This window comes from Harpia harpyja, chromosome 1, assembly GCF_026419915.1.
Source record: "Harpia harpyja isolate bHarHar1 chromosome 1, bHarHar1 primary haplotype, whole genome shotgun sequence".
Taxonomy (NCBI): Eukaryota; Metazoa; Chordata; class Aves; order Accipitriformes; family Accipitridae; genus Harpia; species Harpia harpyja.
In genome coordinates this window covers 104,149,524-104,167,816 of record NC_068940.1, presented here as the reverse complement: position 1 = coordinate 104,167,816, position 18,293 = coordinate 104,149,524, and the positions used below count along the sequence as shown (strand labels likewise).

The 18,293-nt window shown below is 48.0% G+C and overlaps 1 protein-coding gene and 1 long non-coding RNA gene across 2 annotated transcripts in view; one reads left to right on the top strand and one right to left on the bottom strand.

Annotated features, from left to right (window-relative positions):
• The window catches only part of GARS1 (glycyl-tRNA synthetase 1), a 29,444-nt gene extending 20,475 nt beyond the window's left edge, over nt 1-8,969 (bottom strand). The window contains exons 1-4 of the mRNA XM_052807863.1: nt 8,749-8,969; nt 5,038-5,139; nt 1,966-2,068; nt 684-825 (exon numbers count right to left, since the gene is read on the bottom strand). Coding sequence (XP_052663823.1) covers nt 684-825; nt 1,966-2,068; nt 5,038-5,139; nt 8,749-8,919 — 518 coding nt within the window. The 5' untranslated portion in view covers nt 8,920-8,969. The remainder of the gene's footprint in view (nt 1-683; nt 826-1,965; nt 2,069-5,037; nt 5,140-8,748) is intronic.
• A 685-nt stretch (nt 8,970-9,654) lies between these two features.
• LOC128143693 (uncharacterized) lies at nt 9,655-11,320 on the top strand. Its single transcript, XR_008235854.1, has 2 exons — nt 9,655-10,395; nt 10,608-11,320. It is a non-coding gene; the product is annotated as an uncharacterized LOC128143693 (long non-coding RNA).
• Nucleotides 11,321-18,293: the final 6,973 nt, after the last annotated feature.

Genomic DNA, 18,293 nt, shown 5'->3' with positions numbered 1-18,293 from the left:
TTATACCAGTGCTCCATGAAAGCTTCTGCCTGTTATGCCGTGACCCATACAAAGAAACGCAGTTGACTCAGCTCAGGCTCTCAGTCCAAAAGCTCCTGACGTATTTAGCAAACCTGTGGGTAGTTTTAGTGGAGATACATGGAGGTGAAACGGTCCAGAGTCTGAACTATGCTCTCACCCTGGAAGACGGTCCCTCTACCTGGTCTGTGGATAAAAAGAGGGTTTCAATCCCCAAGGCTACAGAAGCATCATTTGCATTCAGAGCTCAGTTAACACATTGCATATTGTCATCCCTCTGCAGAGACGGGAAGGATGGTCAAGCAACATGGCCACTGTCCTAAACTATGACCCCGGTGTCCCAGATATAGGCAAGTCACCTAATTCTTTTTCTTGTCATCTTGATCTTTCAGAAAAAGGGATAATGGCATTTTCTTACCTAGTGGGACTGTTAGGAGACATTAAGACATTAGACTTTCAGACACAAGTCCCACTGCTCTCCCTTATTTATGGAACAACAGCTTCTCACACTGACCTGTGCACTGATACCTAATTATTTTGCACTGCAACAAGGTATGAAATGGGGTGACCCAGTCTCAAGATCCCTGTGGGTAGTTCTACAGAAGACTGTAAAAAGCAACTATGACCAGAAATGACGTGCTGCAGAAAAAAAGACCCATATTTACTTCAGAACCGGCTCTGGCGTGAGCATGGTACAGTCAATCTCCAGGATTTGCTCTTCCTGAATAAAGTGCTGTCTCCATGCTTGGATGATGTTGTTCTTCAAAGCACACCCAACAGGCCCAAAGTCATACAGACCACTGACACCTGCAAAGAGAAAAAAGTAAAAAAAAAATGTGGTAGGTGCAAGATTGTATGAAGCTCCATTGTTTAGAGGAAATGTCCTCCCTTTTCAGTGCTTCCATCAGTTGGTTTAAGTCTGATGTCATTTTCTAAGCATGAAGCATCAGCTTCGCTGTGCTAAACAGAATACGGAACATGGCTCACTGTAGAGAGCTTTTTACACAAAGACCCATGACGTAAAGGCTGAAAGTAAACTCTGTGAAGCACCTAGTCAGACACTGCCCTATACGCTAACCAATGCAGTTCAGTTAGAGAGCACGCTGGGGCATCAGGTAGCGGTAGAAGCCAAAACTGATAAATACCTGCAACCAACAACTGCAAAAGCCACACTCCCTCCACCAATGGATTACATTTTGTGGAGAGTTTTGTGGGAGCAATCTATCTGAAGGAGGAATCAGAATACAGAAGAAGTGATAATGCATGGGCCAAAGCAGTATTTTACTGTCAGTAATAACACGTATCTGCCAATCACCCGTTTAGACACAAAGATGAAAAAAGAAATAAAAAGCCAATAAAACAACCCAGAGTATTTATTTTAGTATCTTAGGTGAAAGAGCAGTAACCATACAGGCACTGTGCTGTCCCTCGCCTGCCCCACGCCACCTCAAATCAGCTACCTGACGAGGTTCAACAGCCACATTTGTTCGCCTGTTCAATAAAGTTCACTGGCAAAATTCACTAAGGTAACAGGTTCTAAAGTTCACAGTAGTTTTGAGCATTATCTTTCCAAAGAAAGCTCAGACAGAGATGAATGGTTACGAGGAAATAAGCCGATCACCCCCTTAAATGCCAAAACACCTTACCCTTCTGCAAAGAAACCATGTTCTACAATGTAATGCTCAGAACATGCATCCTAAAGTCTACTCACTGACATCCAGAAAGCAAAAGACAAAATTTGAGGCCCCCCCTCCCCCTAAAGACTTTAGGAAGGGGGAACTTGTGAAAGGCTTACAGACTCAAGCAGGAAAGTTTAAAGCCAACTTTAAAAAAAATTCTTTTATGTTGCATTAATATAACATTGCAAGACTACAGCGTTTCACACAGCTAGAAAGACTAGAACATTAGCCTAAAGGGATTAAAATGCAAATTTTTTCAAATCCGTACCTCCATAAATAGAAAAGGCTTGATCATAGAAAAACCTCCTTTTCAGGGTGTCTTCCATTTTAACTCTGTCCACAATGTCATCTTTGGGCTGTAAGGCCAGCTCCTGTAAATCAAGTAAACTGAAAACAGTTAATAGCTCCTGTTTCTGAGAGGAGGAGAAATCTTCTCCATTCACCACACTATGAGTCAAAAGTCTGTAAAGACCATTTTGAAGCAAAGGTATCCTGCCAACACGCTCATTTTCCAAAGAGGAATAGTGACGCTGAGATTCAAGTGCTCAATTACAAACATGACTGTCTCAATTCTGCATTTTACACACTTGAGGTGGACTCATCTGCCCTAACTTTCAGACAACTAAGTCTGAGCTAGTTATCCTCAGCTTTCTTTACAATCACTGGAAAGAAATGCCAATTTCCAAAGCAATTCTTCTGACCTATTTCCCCTCTCCTGACTATAAAAAAAAGCTTGAAGTGACTAGCTGAGGCTACAAACATCTAACTCTTGGCATATATGAAGCTTTCAATAAAGCGTACCTCACATGAAGGAATTTTGACTATGAAGATTACGAACATCATCATCCTTGTGCTCTGCCAAAGGTGTGTATTTAGCTACTCGTACAAAGAATATCTATTCGCAAAATGTAGGCTTTCCCAAACATGGCCCCCTGCACTCAGAAAATTTAGTTACAGAGTGCCTAAATGCCCTGACTAGATTCTGTGAAAACATTTTAAAACAGACTCACTACTTTATCTGAAAAAACTATGATTTTTGCAACCACTCCATTAGTGAAATCAAGAGACTTGAAAGATTTGCTTCAAGAAAGATGTTTTGATAATTAAAGTAGAGTTAAGCCAAGAAGTTCAATAAATTAATTCAGGTCCCCCTAAGAGGCCAACACTATCATTTTGAACAGCCTTTTGGTAACAAAAAGTATCATATGACCAATAATGTCAAACTTTTCTTTTTTTAGCACCTATAAAGACAAGTACACGTGGTCTAATTTTAAAAGCACTGTACCTCTGCTGCTCCCATGAATTAGCATAAGCCAAGGAATAACTTTGCAGGAGAGAACAAAAGAGTCAAAGGCAGACAGAAAGCACACATGACAGCAAGCACCAGTGTTGTCCCACACCAAAACAGTACTTTTAAAGCACGGAAAGGGAATCCATTTGGCACTCTGCCTAAAAACATAGAATCACATTTCACAATGAGCAGGGTTTCTTAACAGAAAGGATGGCTTTTGCCCAGAGATGGACAGAAGGAGAGCAACAGTGACACAGCCCAATTCTGAACTGGCAGGGAGAAATGGCCAGCAGCACAGGAGTAACTGGAGTAGGTACAGAATTCCGTAGAGCCCCTCTTCTACTACCTAAAGAGAATAGTTAATGAACTGGCGCAGAAGCCAAAGAAACAGTCTCTATCCAGCATACATTCATAAACATAAATAGATTCATAAATAGAAGGCAGAAAAGTGACTGTTGTTAGCCTTCAAGGGGAAGAATGACCCTGTATAGGAGCAGAATCATCTACTGACTTACAATATGGTTTGAGGACATAAAGCCAAGGAATTTTGAACACTCAACTGCTTTGCCCTGTTCAAAGCTTCAAATTCAGAGCCATTCTGCTATCTTTAAGTAGGAATCACAGGGCTTGAAAACTGCACCAGCAGCTGCTAAAGCTAACGAGCATTCACACTGCTGCCCTCTGCAAAAGGTGCAAGTGACTGTGATGCATTGCTGGAAACACCATCAAGAGAGGAGGACTATATTGGAGTGCTGCACTCACAAGAGCAGATGCTGCATTTGCAAGGTCATTCTTGCACTGACAGGGATACAGCCCACACAAATTGTGTAACTGGCAAACACGCCTCTACACTGCATACTACAGGCACTCTTCCAACAGAAAGGTGGGGCTCACAGGGATACCAAGACTCCTAACCTGCTTTGCTACATCACTCTATGTCAAGCTTCCAAGTGCTGGGAAACAGAATTGGGAAAACATTTAGAAACTATTTACTCCAGGACAACCTAGCTATCAATACAGGTTTCATGCAATGGTTTCAAAGCACAGTTCTGTGCTGAATACTAAATAAAAATGACATCTTTTTACTTGGGTTAAATGTATGCAAACAGGTAGCCATAATGCCAGACCTGACGGAGAACACTAACTGTTCGCCTCACATGACCCAGTAGGACAAACAGGGTCAACTGGTTTCAATTCAGGTACACTGGTATTCTCACAGTAAGTTAGTTGCAAGCAGTGATGTATTTATTTATTTATTTATTCATTTATTTTTAAGAGTACCACTGAAGCACAACTACAATCATTTTTATATGAAATACAAATTAGAAAAGAACCTCGCAGTTTCCTGGGTGAATTTGCACACTAGACTCTTTTTATACTTCAGGAGTTTCTTTTTGTTGTTTCAGTCCGAGAAGCAGGGGGAAGCTTGCAGGATAAGGAAGTGTATTTTTACTTGTTCATTGATCTAGAAACAAAACAGTCTTGAAGCTCCATCTTTTCATTTGCAGACAGACTTTTTAGAGCATCATCGCATCTAAAAAAGGGGACACGATTTCAATACATCCCTCTCTTTAAGGCTGAGGAAAACCATAGACTATTTAAAATGTCTCCAAAAACTTTGTTTAAACTGTTGCAAAGAAAGTGGTTTCTAAAGAAACACGTTCTATGCCAGTCCTGGAATTTAAATGCTGCACAAAGAATCTGAAGATGAAACTCACTACAGTGAGCAGCATGTCCTCTCACTGCACACAAAAAAGATCTATGCAGTAGACAAAGATTAGCGACATCTACACTGAATTTCCACTTTGTGAACAAACTGAACTCATATTTATTTGTTCGCACACTGTGATTTAATGCTAACAGATATTAGCATAAAAGATAAAGAATGAAACTGCCACTAGTTGGAAACTTGCAAACTATTTCAGAAGTGATTCAGTCTACCCTCCTATGACTGTTTAGTGCAAATCAATACTGTAAAAAAGCATTAAGTAGAGATTTCAAGGCTTTTCAGATAAAACTGTGGAACTCAAATTTAATTTCCAGACTCACCTTTGCTTCTAGGACCCTCTTCCGAGCTTTGAGCTCTGCTACAGCTTTGTCTATATCCACCTGGGGAGCTTTCTCTTCCTTCAGCTTCCTTACCAGTTCTCCCTAGAAGAAGGGGACAAAACACAAGACACAGATTCTTTCTCTGAACGACATAGACAAGAACTCTCCTTGTTTCAGCTCTCCTGGCAATCCGAAAGGAGGGGTTTGTCCCGCCTCCCCACTCCCCACGCAGGTGAGAGACACTTAAGCATCTGAGTTAGCAGAACCAGACATCATTAGAGAAATTCAGCCCCCCCCCACTACTGTTAAATCCCAGACCTGTTATTAAATCTCAGTGTGCAAACATACTCCTGTATGTACGACTTCACAGCAGATTTCCACAAATCCTAGTTATCTGTCTTTGAGGATGCACTAAGTGGATTCTCAGACAGTTAATACAGGCTTTGTCCTCTCTTTCTCGGTAATAAGGCTTCTTTTCCTTCTACCCCTTCCCCTTTCTTCAAAATTTATGACCATTTTAGACTTCTTTTGCTCTCATATCTGTTCAAAACTGGCCAGTAAGTACACAAATTTTTAGAAGAAGGTCTCACAGAAGACAGACATTTTTAGCCTAATGTCTAAGCAAAGAAGGCATTGCATTATCTGTAAAAACTGTTACTGTTTTTAAAACTCATCCAGTAACTTTGGGAAATAGAATAAAAAAAAAGAATTAAAAGAAAAAAATCAAAAAACCTACAAAAAAAAAAAAAGCCTAAATATTTCAGAGCAGCAAAACCCTGCCATGGGCTTACACTGAGGTCTTGACCTGAGTCAAACCACCATCACCTTGCTATGGTTCCACAAAGGTGTCTCTGCCCTGTGGGGACGATTCTCCCCCTTCATCCCAGGGAAGTTCTCAACCCCTAAATACCCAACAGCATGCTTTTCTGCATGATCCTCAGCAGTAATGCCCAGCTTGCTCTTGGAGATAAATTAATTAATAGTCTTCCTTTCAGTCCACTCTTCTTCAGCCAAAACCAAGGTCTATCTTGAATTACTGAGAAGGACAAAGGAGCTGACCCAGAAGGAAAAAGCATGGAGATGTCAATGGCTTCTCAAGTGGGATGTTCTAAGAATGGGATGCTCCAAGTTCAGCATTTTTCTTGCATCTTGCACTTCTCCATTAAACAAAAGGGAAAAAAACAAAAAAACAAAACCACAATCCAAAGAGATTACAACATTTCCACAATACCAGCTTTTTCATAAATTCTGAGCTTTTCTGACATTAATATTACAGGCAACTGAGAAACCAAAGAGAAGAGAATACAGAGACTGCCATTCAATAAACAGATCAGAAAAAGTGCCTCAGAGACTAAGGGGTTCAAAGGCTAATTTTATTAATAAAAGGAGGAAGACTCAAAAGACTGCATTAAAACAAACACACACAAAGAAAAGAAAGAAAAATAAGAATCCTGACAGGCTCCCTAAGCCCGTCAGCTACAAGAACGGAACAAATCTGCTGTTTCCTTCCTGTTAACTCGTTATACCAAAACGTGAAAGTTTCACTCTAGGGCTGAGGACTTAAACTGCCATTCCTGGGAAACGTGGCAGAGGGAGGGATCTGATCTTTTTTTTTCTCTTTTAAAGTAGTAAGTCCAAATTGCCTTTGTTGAGCTAGGGGGTCAGCAGTGGAAAAACATCAAGGCAGCAGCAAAGCAGCTACTGCTGACTCAACAGAGCTATCACCCTGCTCATTGCAGAGCATCTAAAAGCAGCATACAGCAACTCTTTGTCCTCATCTATAAGTAAAAGAGTACTCAGACATACGCAAGGAGGAAAAAAAAAAAAAAAACACAACTGAAGCAAATAATTACATTTGCTGACAGGACTCAATCTAATTAAAGCTACAATCTTGAGCCCAACCCAGAGGAGGAGTGCACAGCAGCACTCGATGTGGCAAATTTTGCTGCAGCTTTGTCCCATAGACCAGTAAAGCAGAGAGGGATCCACCCCTGGATCACGGCAGCTTATTGCATCAGGCACTGCTGCAGGAAGATATGCTGCTCACTTTCCTCCCCATAGGTTAAGTGTCCCTTAGGTTTAATTAAACCGCTTCTCCACAAGCTGTTACACAGGGTCCCCTGCATCGTAAGGTATCAACGACCCCAATCTTCGTTACTCCCTCCCCTTCTCTCTTGTGCAAACACCTCGGTGAATTACTACTGTCAGGTGCACGATACAATATCCATGGTCCTAGCTATACAAATTTACCCACAAACCTTTCCTTGGCACCCCACACTCCTGTTTCAATCCCACAGGCAGCCAGAAAGAAGGGGTGCATTGATACGTTAAAGGCAAATGACAGCACCCAAGATACGGGATTTTAAAATAAATAAATAAATTGGCTAGTTCTAGAGATCATAATTTTATTTACAAGAAGCTCTCTTGCCAAGGCATTATGCTGTACAATGATTCATAATAAAAACTCACTGAAGTGCTGGTATAATTAGAGGGCCATAAATCCACTCATTTAATGGGAAAACACATGCACAAATCTATGAATACACGGGACACACACGTAGCTATGTGTCCAGCTAAGCAGAAGACTATGGATTCAGCCACTTACAGGAGGCACGCGAGGAACCCACAAGCACAGGTCTTGCTGCTAAAGCAGGGAGGAAGGGGAACTTCCATGTGCTGTGAGCAGGCTCCACTGCCATCAGCATACACAGCAAGGGTACCAAGATCAAGGTTCACTTAGGAAATAAAAAGACAACCAAATCCTTCTCAGGTAAGAAGGAAGCTAAAGATAATAGCTTCATCTGCGAGGGAGATGGAAAGAATGCCATGCAGTCCCAGCTAATAGGAGACAGCTACGTATCTAGACAAATAAGAATGATGAAACGGAAAATGTGCAAATACATTAATACCCCTTACTGCATCAGGCAAATATGCAACTCTAAAGAATACCATTTACCTCCGAAACCCAACACCAACTCAGCTCTAAAGGGAAGTCATCGAGTGACCCTGTGGGATGAGGAAACCTACGCAGGCTGTTTTCTAGAGAAAACGTGAAGAGCCAGCTCCGGGGCCCTAAAAGCGTGACAAAGTCAGCCCTAGCCTGGGCACAGAAGACACATCAAGCCCAGGAGAGGCAAGCCAGGTAGACTGACGCACAGATCCAGTTCTGCAAGACAGCTCCAACACACACCATCGCGACGGGGAGGGGAAAGAGCCGGCTACGGGAAACCCACCCACGCTGCCACCCACGCACTCCCTGCCAGCCCCCTTCCCTGGGCCGGAGCGAGACCCACCCGAGGGGAGACACCTGCAGACCCCGCACCCAAGGGAACCGACGCTGGCCAGAAGCCCCGAGCAAACCCACGGGGACCCTCTGCTGTGGTCCCACCGCCGAAGCCCGCAGGGTACCGCAGTGCCCCGCACCACGGAACCGGAGGGTCGCAACCGAGGGCCCTGTGGGGCTCAGGGGAAACACCGCCACCGGGCCCGGAGCTCCGGGCAGGGCTCTGTCACACACCCGACCCCCCCTCAGCGAGATCCCCGTCCCCCAGCCGGGACCCCCCCCCCCCCGCCTCAGGCGGTTCCTCCCCGGCGGCTGTCCCCCCTCAGGGGCCACCCGCCTCAGCGGGACTCCCCTCAGCCGGGGGTGCCCCCCCCCCCCCCAACCATCACCACCACCACCCCGCCCTCAGCCGGGCCGAGGCGGGTTACCTGCTGCCGCACCGCCTGCCGAAGGGGCGCCAGCAGCGCCTCGGCTTGCGGACCGTCCATGGGGGTCGCGGCCGGGGCGGGCCGGGAGCGGAGCTGGGCGGCGGGCGGGCAGACGAGGCGGCGCAGGCGGCGTAGCAGGGCGGGCAAGGCGCTACGGGGCGGCAGCGGCATGGAGAGGTGCGGCGCGCCGCCCTACCCCCCCCCCCCCCCCCCGCCGCCTTGCATGATGAAATCCCGCCCGGCGTAAAGCCGGTCCCAGCCCCGCCGCCGCACTTTCCGCACGGCCGAACGGCGTCCGCCCACAGCCGCAGATTCGGCACGGCGCCGTACGGCGGGCCGGTAGAGGGAGCGCGGGGACGGCCGCCTCACACCCACGGAGCTCGCCGCCATCCCGCGTTCCCTCGGCCGGGCTGCGCCTGCGCGGCAGATACCGCCCCGCAGCGCGGGTGCTCCCGTGAGGGACTGCCGTCCCCCTTCCCCTCCGTGGGTCTGTGTGGAGCGGGGGCGATACCTGCTGCCCCCCGCCCCGGGACACACACACACACACACGTATCACCCACCCCCCGGCCCCACGCCGGGGCTTTGGACCGCTAGCACCCACCCGGGCCGCCTCGGCGCCGTGTCTCCTCGTCCCTCAGCCGGGTTCCCCCCCCCACCCCGCGCCGTGGGGTAGGGAAGCGCTGGGGGCCGTGTGTGTGGAGGGCGGTGAGGGGGGGGGGGGGGATGTTATTTTTTCAATCAGCTGCAGCACTTGAGCTCCAAAGGCTTTGTAGTTTTAGGGCTTGGCGGTGTTTTGCTTTTCGCTGATCCACGCTGCCGGGACCCCTCGGGTCGGGGTGAGGGCAGCAGGCAGGAGGCCAAATCCTGCTTTCCCCTGCGGACACGAGTGGGGGGGGGGGGGGGGGCTTCCGTGGGAGGAAGGACAGCCCCACGTCAGAAAGAGGAGCACCAAGTGCCACAGGAGAACTTCCCATCCCCAAGAACTAAAGCCCTCCGCGAAGGAGAACCCAAACACCGGTTCCATAAAACAAAATTTTAAGACCAATTAAAAATAAATAAAAAAAAAAATTACGCTTCCCACGCATGCTTTCCCCACTGCCCCCATCCTCCGCCCCATCTCCCCTTCGCCCCGGCAGCGTCAGGCGCTGATGCGATGTTGGCGTAATTTGGCGTATTCAGGCTGCTATTTTGTACCTGTCTGTTTATTTGAGAGACAGCCTCAACCTCGTAATGAACGCATCTGAATATTTATCTGCTTGCTCTGAATGGTATATTTGTATTTCAAATGCTTAATTGTTATTTTTATTTAGCTGCAAATTGCTGTTTTTATTTTGCTGGCATACCTACTTGGAAACCGCTCTAGCATGAGGCTAACACCGAGCTTTTCTCTACTCCTGATTAGTTTTTTTTAATTAATCCAACGCTGATAAGTGCGTAAGGACTCTGCAGCCCTATTCTAGATTGCCACAGCGATCTAAGATGTGAAGACAGTGGAATCAGCCCCAGAAGAAACTGGCTGATGCGGAGGAATTGGGAGAGGGCAAACCAGCCAGGACCATGGAGGAAACCTGGGCAGGACCCGGGGAGATGGGAAACCCCAGTGACCAGGAGCAGCTCAGTTCTCCTGTGCCGAACCTGGAGGACCAGGTAGCAGTGCTTCTCCAAAATGCCTTTCTCCCCCCCCTTCCTAGAAGATTTCCTCTTTTTCCTCTTTTTCTAAGCAGGCTTGGTCCCCAGAGCAGCACCGTGGAGCTGCAGCCGAGGATGGAGACGGGCCCGGCTGGTGCCTTGAGCCTTTTTCCCTCTCTAAAATCCTTCCCCGCACACGCTGCTGACCCCAGCAACTTCTCTCCTTGCAGGTGAAACGCACCTGGGACCAGTTCCCAGCACCGTGGCCGGCTGGTATGGGACAACCTCAACACAAAGGCCAAAAAGACCTTCTCCCTGCCCATTCCCATCTAGCTGGGGGTGCAGCTCTCCCACCAAAGGACTTTAAAAAGCATCTGGCCAAGAGCATCTACGGAGCAAGACTGAGCCGTAAGACCTGGCCTTGTGAATAAATCCTTCATGACACATTTGATTGCCCATGGGTATCCTCTGGGTTCACACGAGGATTGGACTGTAGAGTCAACTTGAACTTTTAAAGTTGTGTTGTTCTTTTAGGTAAATGAACAAAGCAATAAAAGAAGAAAGAAAAGGAAGAAAAAGGAGGGTGGACACATTTCCTGAGCAAGGTTAGAGGAGGGTGGGTGGGGAGTGCACAAGGAAACCCCGACTGCCCCTTTTGCAATGGTACTGCTGAAGACTGACAGCGTGATTTAGGGTCCTTGGACACAAGGCACACTGCTGGATCCTTGCTAGGGTGTGCAGGAAGGGAGGAGAATTAGGCAGTGTTTTGCACCAAACTGTAGCTGCAAACGAGAGACCGTGAGCAAACCGGACCCCCAGAACTGGGTCATACTCAGATACTGGACCTCATCTCCAAGCCAATATCAGTAGGAAGGGCTAAATATTTCTGGGAATCACCAAGAAGCTAATATCGGAGCTAAAAATAAAGTTTTATATCAGTGTGGAGCTGCGTGGAAGGGCTTCGTGCATCCACTGCCGATGGAGGACTGGGGCACAGGCCCAGTATGTGCCCGTACCATCCCCCTTGGGTCTCGGGGTGCTGCCAAACTGCTCAGACCCACTCTGGCGCAGAGGATCTCTGTTGATCTGATGCTGCAGAGAGTCCCATGCCTCGTGACGGTTTGCAACGAGGACCCAGCGCTGGCTTCATTTTTGGCACCCCCATGGGCAGGTGAACCACCAGCGCTCGCGGGCACACCATCGCCACTGGTTAACATCTCACGGCTGTCCAGAGCCCAGCTTTTCCCCCCCTTTTAAATCTGATTCCAGGTCTGTGCCTCTTTGCACTCAACAAGCACTTGGAGGGGGGGCAGTTTGAGGATGCCCATGTTCGGTCTCTGCAGCCCCCCCCCCAAAAGGATGCCATGGGGCAGGATGGGATTGTAGGGAGCGCGTTACTCCATTCTGTTCCGGGGTGGCCTTTGAAAAGCCATCTCCATTTCCATCCCTGGGTACGAGGCTATGTTGTGGGAATGAAATGGGAGATGTCACCCCTGTGGCACAGGGGAGCCCCCAGCACAACACAGGGGGGAATTTATTGCATGAGGGAATTTGCAGGAAAAGGCAAAGGAAGAGGGGGTTCGGGCATTCCCCCCACCTTCAGCTTGCAAACTTTTGGGTGCAGAATCAGAGAGCTATCAGCACCCCCTGAAAAGTCTGGGGGGTGTTAAGGGGCTGTGTCCCCCCCTGCTCCTCCCCTCTGGGTCCCCATGGGGGCCAGCAGCAGGGTTGGAGCGGAGAGGCCACAAAATGGGTGGCAAGAGGGAGGCTGCTGGAGACGGGAAGGGATGGTGTGGAGGGGAGAACCCTGCTCTGGCCGTGGGGGATTTCTTTTAACGGAGGGAATGGAGGAAAAAATCCTCCGCAGAGGCGTGAGGAGGGGCAAAGGAGCCGTGCAGGAGAGGGGGTGAAAAAATACACACGCAGAGGAGTACACGGCTCTTTGGTTCAGCCTGGCTCTTCAATTTGCAAATACATTTATGCTTCACCGCACTTACGTCTCGGTGCATTTTCCTGGCAGATGCACAAGACCCCGCTGGCAGCCCCCCCCCCCCACCCAGAAACCGATCCCCCTGCGTGCAGAAGGATGAGGGAGGGGGAAGAGAAATGTCGGAGGGGTTTGGGCTTTGCTTTGGGGTGTTTTTTCCCCTGCTTGGGCTGCGAGGGTGGGCACCCCGGCCCCGGTGCCGCTAGATGGCAGGCGGCCCCTCGCCGGCCGCCCGCTCCGCTCCCCGCAGCCCCGCCGTCCTTCCCGGCCCCGGTACGGGGCCTCCCAGCTTTCCAGCATTCCCGCTGGGTTTTTGGGAGGCGCAGCCTGGGCCAGAGTTTCCGTACAGGGATGCTTTGCAAAAAAAAAAACAAAAAAAAAAAAACGAGGGGCACCCGAGCCTAAGCAAAAGGGTCTTTCGCAATGCGGGGCGACGGTGAGGACGGTCCTCCAAGGCTCCGACGCGTCCGGGCTGCCTTTCCCCGAGACAAAATCCTTCCTTTTCCTTCCCTCCCGCCCCCGCTTTTGGTTTCTTTCTGGTTTTCTTTTCTTTTTTTTTTTTTCCTCTCCCTCTCCAAAAGGCTGCCTGCTTTTTCCAAGCTCATTTCAAGCATCAAGGTAGCAAAATCAGACACATGCATCCCTCTGAACACAAGCTGAGCCGCAGCAATGTGCATACAAGGTTCAAGACGATTTCCCAGCACCAGGGGATTTTTAGGCTAGCAGTAAACTAAGCAGGGCCTGAGGCATGCACATAAATGGCTTAACCTGGCTTTCCTGTATAGGGCTGCATTTTTTTAACCTCCAAAACAGGGTGGCTGCATTCAACCTGCTTCGAGCGTACAATCCCCAGCTCCTGGTTTTCCCCAAGCCATGTTTGAGGGTTCTCTGGGGAGAGAAATAGCTGACCTGCTCCAAACCCATGGCTCAGAGCATGCAAATAACCATGGAATCAATCTGTCCCCAGGCCCTGTTTTCATCTCTGGGTGTAAAGTTAGCTGCAACAACCATCTCTGCTCCTTTTGGTGCCTCCCTCCTCCTATGAACTGTTCAAAGGGTGATGCTGCTCTGCCCCTGGGCCCCAGGATGCTGACTACAGGAAAAGATGCTCCGAGGGTGCATCTGCATCGTGAGGCTTCCACGTGCTTTACTTTCATCAGCCCCATTCTGGATACAAAGAAGGGGGGCAGACACACTGGATGTTGCTGAAACTCACCCCTTCTGGGACAGGGCTTTTTTTAGACTGAAATAGGAAGTGCAAACCTCACCCTGAGCTTCCTCTAGGGTTTGGTTCTTCCTAGAGGTTTCTCCGTGCTGGAAATTTCTTTTCTGCACCTCTGGCCCTGATCCAGCCAAATGCTTAAGCACAGGCTTAGCTTCAAACCGCCTAGCCCCCTGCACTCCCACAAGTGCCTTCTTGGACAGGTTCCCTTGTCCCTTTTTGCCTTGGGAAAGCTCAGGCCTCTCCATGCTCCTGCTGTGAGATGTTGGGTCTCCTCCTCTCACTGCCAGCAGTGGGAGGCAGGAGTATCAGCTTGCTTTGCTGTGCACCAGCCACAAAACTAGCCCCGTACCTATGCAGGGAGAGAGTTATCAAATCCACGGCATATGCCGTGAGGGCATGTGAATGCTGCACATTAAGACCTGGGGTCCCCAAGCATGAGCACCTGCAGCCCTGAGAACTAACGTCAACGGCTCAGCCCATCCTCATCCTCTTTGCTCTTCTCACCAGGGGATGGTCAGGTAATGCTTAAGTTGCCAATAGTGCCTGAGAATATTTGATACTGGCTGAGATGGCCAAGCAAAATCCCGGTTGCTGTCACTGACAGGGATTCAAAAACTTGCCCCCGTGTCAATGATGTGCCCCAACACCCGATCTTCAGGGACTGGGACCACCAGTTCATTTTGGCACAGGCCACCAAAAAAGTCTGATCCATTCACAGCCACCTGACAGCTTGGACCTAGGCGGTCTCCCAGGTTTGGCTGTGCAAGAACTCTGATAGAAATTCAGATTGGTTTCCCGACCCTTCCACTGCTATGAATTTAAATTCTGCAAACCCTGATGTGAGGAATTGAAATGCATATTGATTAAGGGCCTTTTATGGATGCCTTGCAGAGCATATTAAAAATTATTTAAAACTTGCATTCCAGTATTAATGACTCTTGTCTCCGGCACTTTGCAGTGATTCAGTCTTGACTTTTAATTGAAACGCTTTAGTTAAGACAAATTCCTTCAGCCAGAGAAGATGAATTGCCCCTTCAGGTGTGCACCGCAGAGGGGCTTTCGACCTCAAGGTTCCCAAATTGCAAAGCGCCTGTGACACTCCTGGAGAGGAGTCTCTGTCCTTCAAGTGGGTGTGTTGTCCTCCAAGGAGCCATTTCTTTGGACTTCCCCTCTGCCTGCTGCTGATTTGAGCAGGGGGGGCTGCAGAACAAGCGTTTCGCTTCTCCAGCACTCAAGGCAATCACAGGGGAAAGATTAATAACCTCCCTCAGCGGCCAGTAACTGCACCCACGCGCAGCGCTCAGAAAACGGTGGCACCTCACCGCTGGTGATGCTCTCACGTCCCGCTTCCGACAGCACCAATGCATATACATGAGCCAAACAAATCTGAGCCAATTAGTGCTGTCTCCAGGTTGAACACCTCGTGCCTCCTTAGTCATGTTTTCGTCTGCTTCTGCATCTGGTCCCAGGTGGCTTGTTCCTAGCCTTGAAGCTCAGGTCTGAAAGGGCACCTCGGCTTGAAAACATCCCCCGAGAGGATGGGGCATTTTGTAAAAGGAGCAGCAAAAGATGTCACCTTGGGGCTGCCAGGATGAATACAGCCCAGCTCAGTGAAGACAGCAGCTTATTTAATATTTGCTGCCTCCACGGTGGCCGACATAGGAGACAGGAGTCTGCATTGCAGTTTGGTGTAGAAGACGACTATCTTTCATGTTATGGAGACTTATTTCAGTGTTATCCTCCTGCTCCATGACTGGAGCTTTCAGCACAGCACAGAAGAGGGTTTGTCTTTGTATTCCCTTTGCTTCCAAGGAGAGATAAGCCCAGAATAAGTGCAAGGCCCCAGACGGGTGGTGTGATGTCGGATCCGGTGCTCAGCCCACCGGGGTCAATGTCTACGTGGGAAGCTTGAGCCCCAACACTCCTCGCTCTCACTGTTTTGTGAATACAGACAACTGCATCTGTGAATCCGCCTCCTCTCCTGAGCTCTTAAAGGAAATCAATATTTTCCATCCAGTCTGTGGCTATTGAATGTCAATCAGTGCCTCCACGCCCATGCATGGGCCCAGAGCTGGGGGGGACTCCGAGACCACAGGGATTTCCAGGCATCAGCACAGGATAGGAGAGTCCCCCCATGCATCAGAGGGGACCTCTGACCATGAGAGCTAGAGATTAGTGACTGGCCACGACCTATTACGGTTCTGGTTTAAAAAAACCTTACCGCATCAGCTGATTGCATGCTAAATAGTCATTCGATTTTTTATGACTACACATAAAATGTGAACCAGCTGGGATCCAAAGTGCTTCTCTCTACCACAAGTGGCTTTTCTATAGGTCTCATCAAAGCCACCAGTCACCGGACACTTCCCCAGGGACTGAGTTGTCCACCCAGACCATCACACATGCAGTACAGCAGTGCTTCGTATGTACGTCCTGAGAGGAGTCAATGGCCACCAATGTAATTCAGGTGGTGAATAATCATTACCCCATAGAAGGATATAAAAAGAAAATATTTTGCTATGTGCTGCAATTTGTTTTTTTTCAGAGCCATAAATATTTGTTTTGTTCCTTCTCTGTTTTTAGCTTTTTGGTGACTTCTTGTCCCACCCATCACAAAGCAAGCCCCTCCTCATATCAACCCAAAAATTAATTTCTTGACAACAGCTGGGATGAGCCCCAACCTTCACTGTCCTGCTCTTCACAGGGACCCTCCTGAGGTGATGCAAACCCATTGCTCCCTAAATGGACCCAACCTGATCTGGCAGAGAAGCTCCTTGTGGGGCAGCAGGGAACCCCTAAATTTGAAGATAAGCTCCAAATCGATTTAGGCTGAATCTGCTAGAAATAAGCAGTGGTTTAATTTCACATCCAAAGAGGGTCCATGCCTCTTTTCTTCCCAGGTGGTAAAAATACTGCTCCATATCTGATTGTGCCATTGTGGCATTTTACAGGGCAATTGAGTCAGGGTGTGTTTCCAAGGCTTTTTGTTGTTGTTGTTAATTTTACCTTCTGAGCCACACAGTAATGGGCTTGACTCTCTGGGTCAAAAGCTTGGCTTGAAACCATGGGGTTCATCAGACAACAAAGCAAGTGTTTGCCCCTGTGATGTCAGGGAGTTAAAAATCATGATCTAAAGCTCCAAAACCCAAGCTGAGGCATCCAGACCTATTGTCCACATATTGGCCTAATTCTCTCACATTTTTAACCAACAGTAAGAGCTATAAACTCCAAGGGTAGGCAAAAGCGCATCCACATACATCTTGACCAGCTTAAGGAGCATGTGTGGTGCTGTAGTTTGGGTGTACAAAGAGGACCTTGCCAAAGACTGTCCAGACTTTCCAAATCACGGTGCTTTGTGCACATGGGTAGATCTGAATGTAGCCGTCATGAAAGAGCCCATCAAATAACTAAACACATCCTACTCTCTTCTCCTCCCCAGGCTCCAGTGCTTACAGATGACAACGGCATTACTGCGAGGCTTCCAGTGGGCTGTAAATTCTGATTAAAGATGGTCGTTATTTATAATAAATGGTGCACTCGGATGGAAAAGCTCAAGTTACTCCTCTAATCGTGCCCAAGGGTGGCTGTGTGCTGGGGGACACCCTCCCCCTCACTGTTGTACCACAGCACTATCATCTTCCAAAGTGATTTTGAAATGCAGTGATTTTGGTTTGCTTTTGCTTGGACTCAAAGAGTTTTGTTGTTCAAGGAGAAAGCAAGACTGGCCTCTTTTTTCCCTTCTTTTTTTTTTTCCTTAAAGGTAACATTTGGAGTTTCTACGCACAAAATGAGGGTGCTGGTGGTAACCTTTGCAGAGACGGTACATGTTATGTCCCGGTGGTCAGTACCCTCATGCATCTCCCATCACAGAAATGCACGCCCACAGGCCAGGATGCTGCTGTCCTCCCTCAGGTGCTCAGCAGCAGAAGGTGGTGGGTGGGATGGAAATGTCCTGCAGGTGAAGGACCAGTTGCAGGATGCCACACCTAAAGCTGAAGAACAGCCACTCAACACCACATGATGTTTTCATCCTAGTGTTTTTGCTGAAAGTTGAGTGGAGATACTGCTGCATTGCTATAATACTAGGCTGCTTCAAAACTCAGACCTACATGCAGATCCATGTTTTGCTGAAGGATCTCACCTTCCTAATGACTCACATTAAAGTACTCAACCCAGACGCTCCTTACCACTTTGGGCAATTCAGAAGCCAAAAGTGAAGTGTTGTAGCTTGAACTCATCTTTAATTATCTGGAGTTTGTTCACACTAAAATCAAACAATCAGAGTGAAATGTCCTGCCAGCATAGCCCATAATTCACGACTGTGTTGATTTTCTCTCCTAGGCTGTAGCCTAGTGACATCAGTAAATAACATTACTGTGACATCAGTAAATAACAGAAGACTGGATCCTGTCAAAGAAATCAAGGAGGAGATATCAGAGGTATTGGGCAAATGCTCTCCAAGGGACGTGGAAACTGTAGCAGCCTGCCATCACACCGCAAGAAAAATAGAGTGAAAGCACATGAGATTTAATTCATCAAAAATATGAGTTTAACGCAGATTTGTGTTCATATATTGTAGCATCTGGAGTTTCCAATGAGTGTGACCACATCCTCCTTGAATTCAGCAAGCCTTTAAAAGTGAACCACAAAGGAAACACAGAACTGATTTATTTAGGGAGAAAGAAAAGCTTTTGTTTTCTGTTA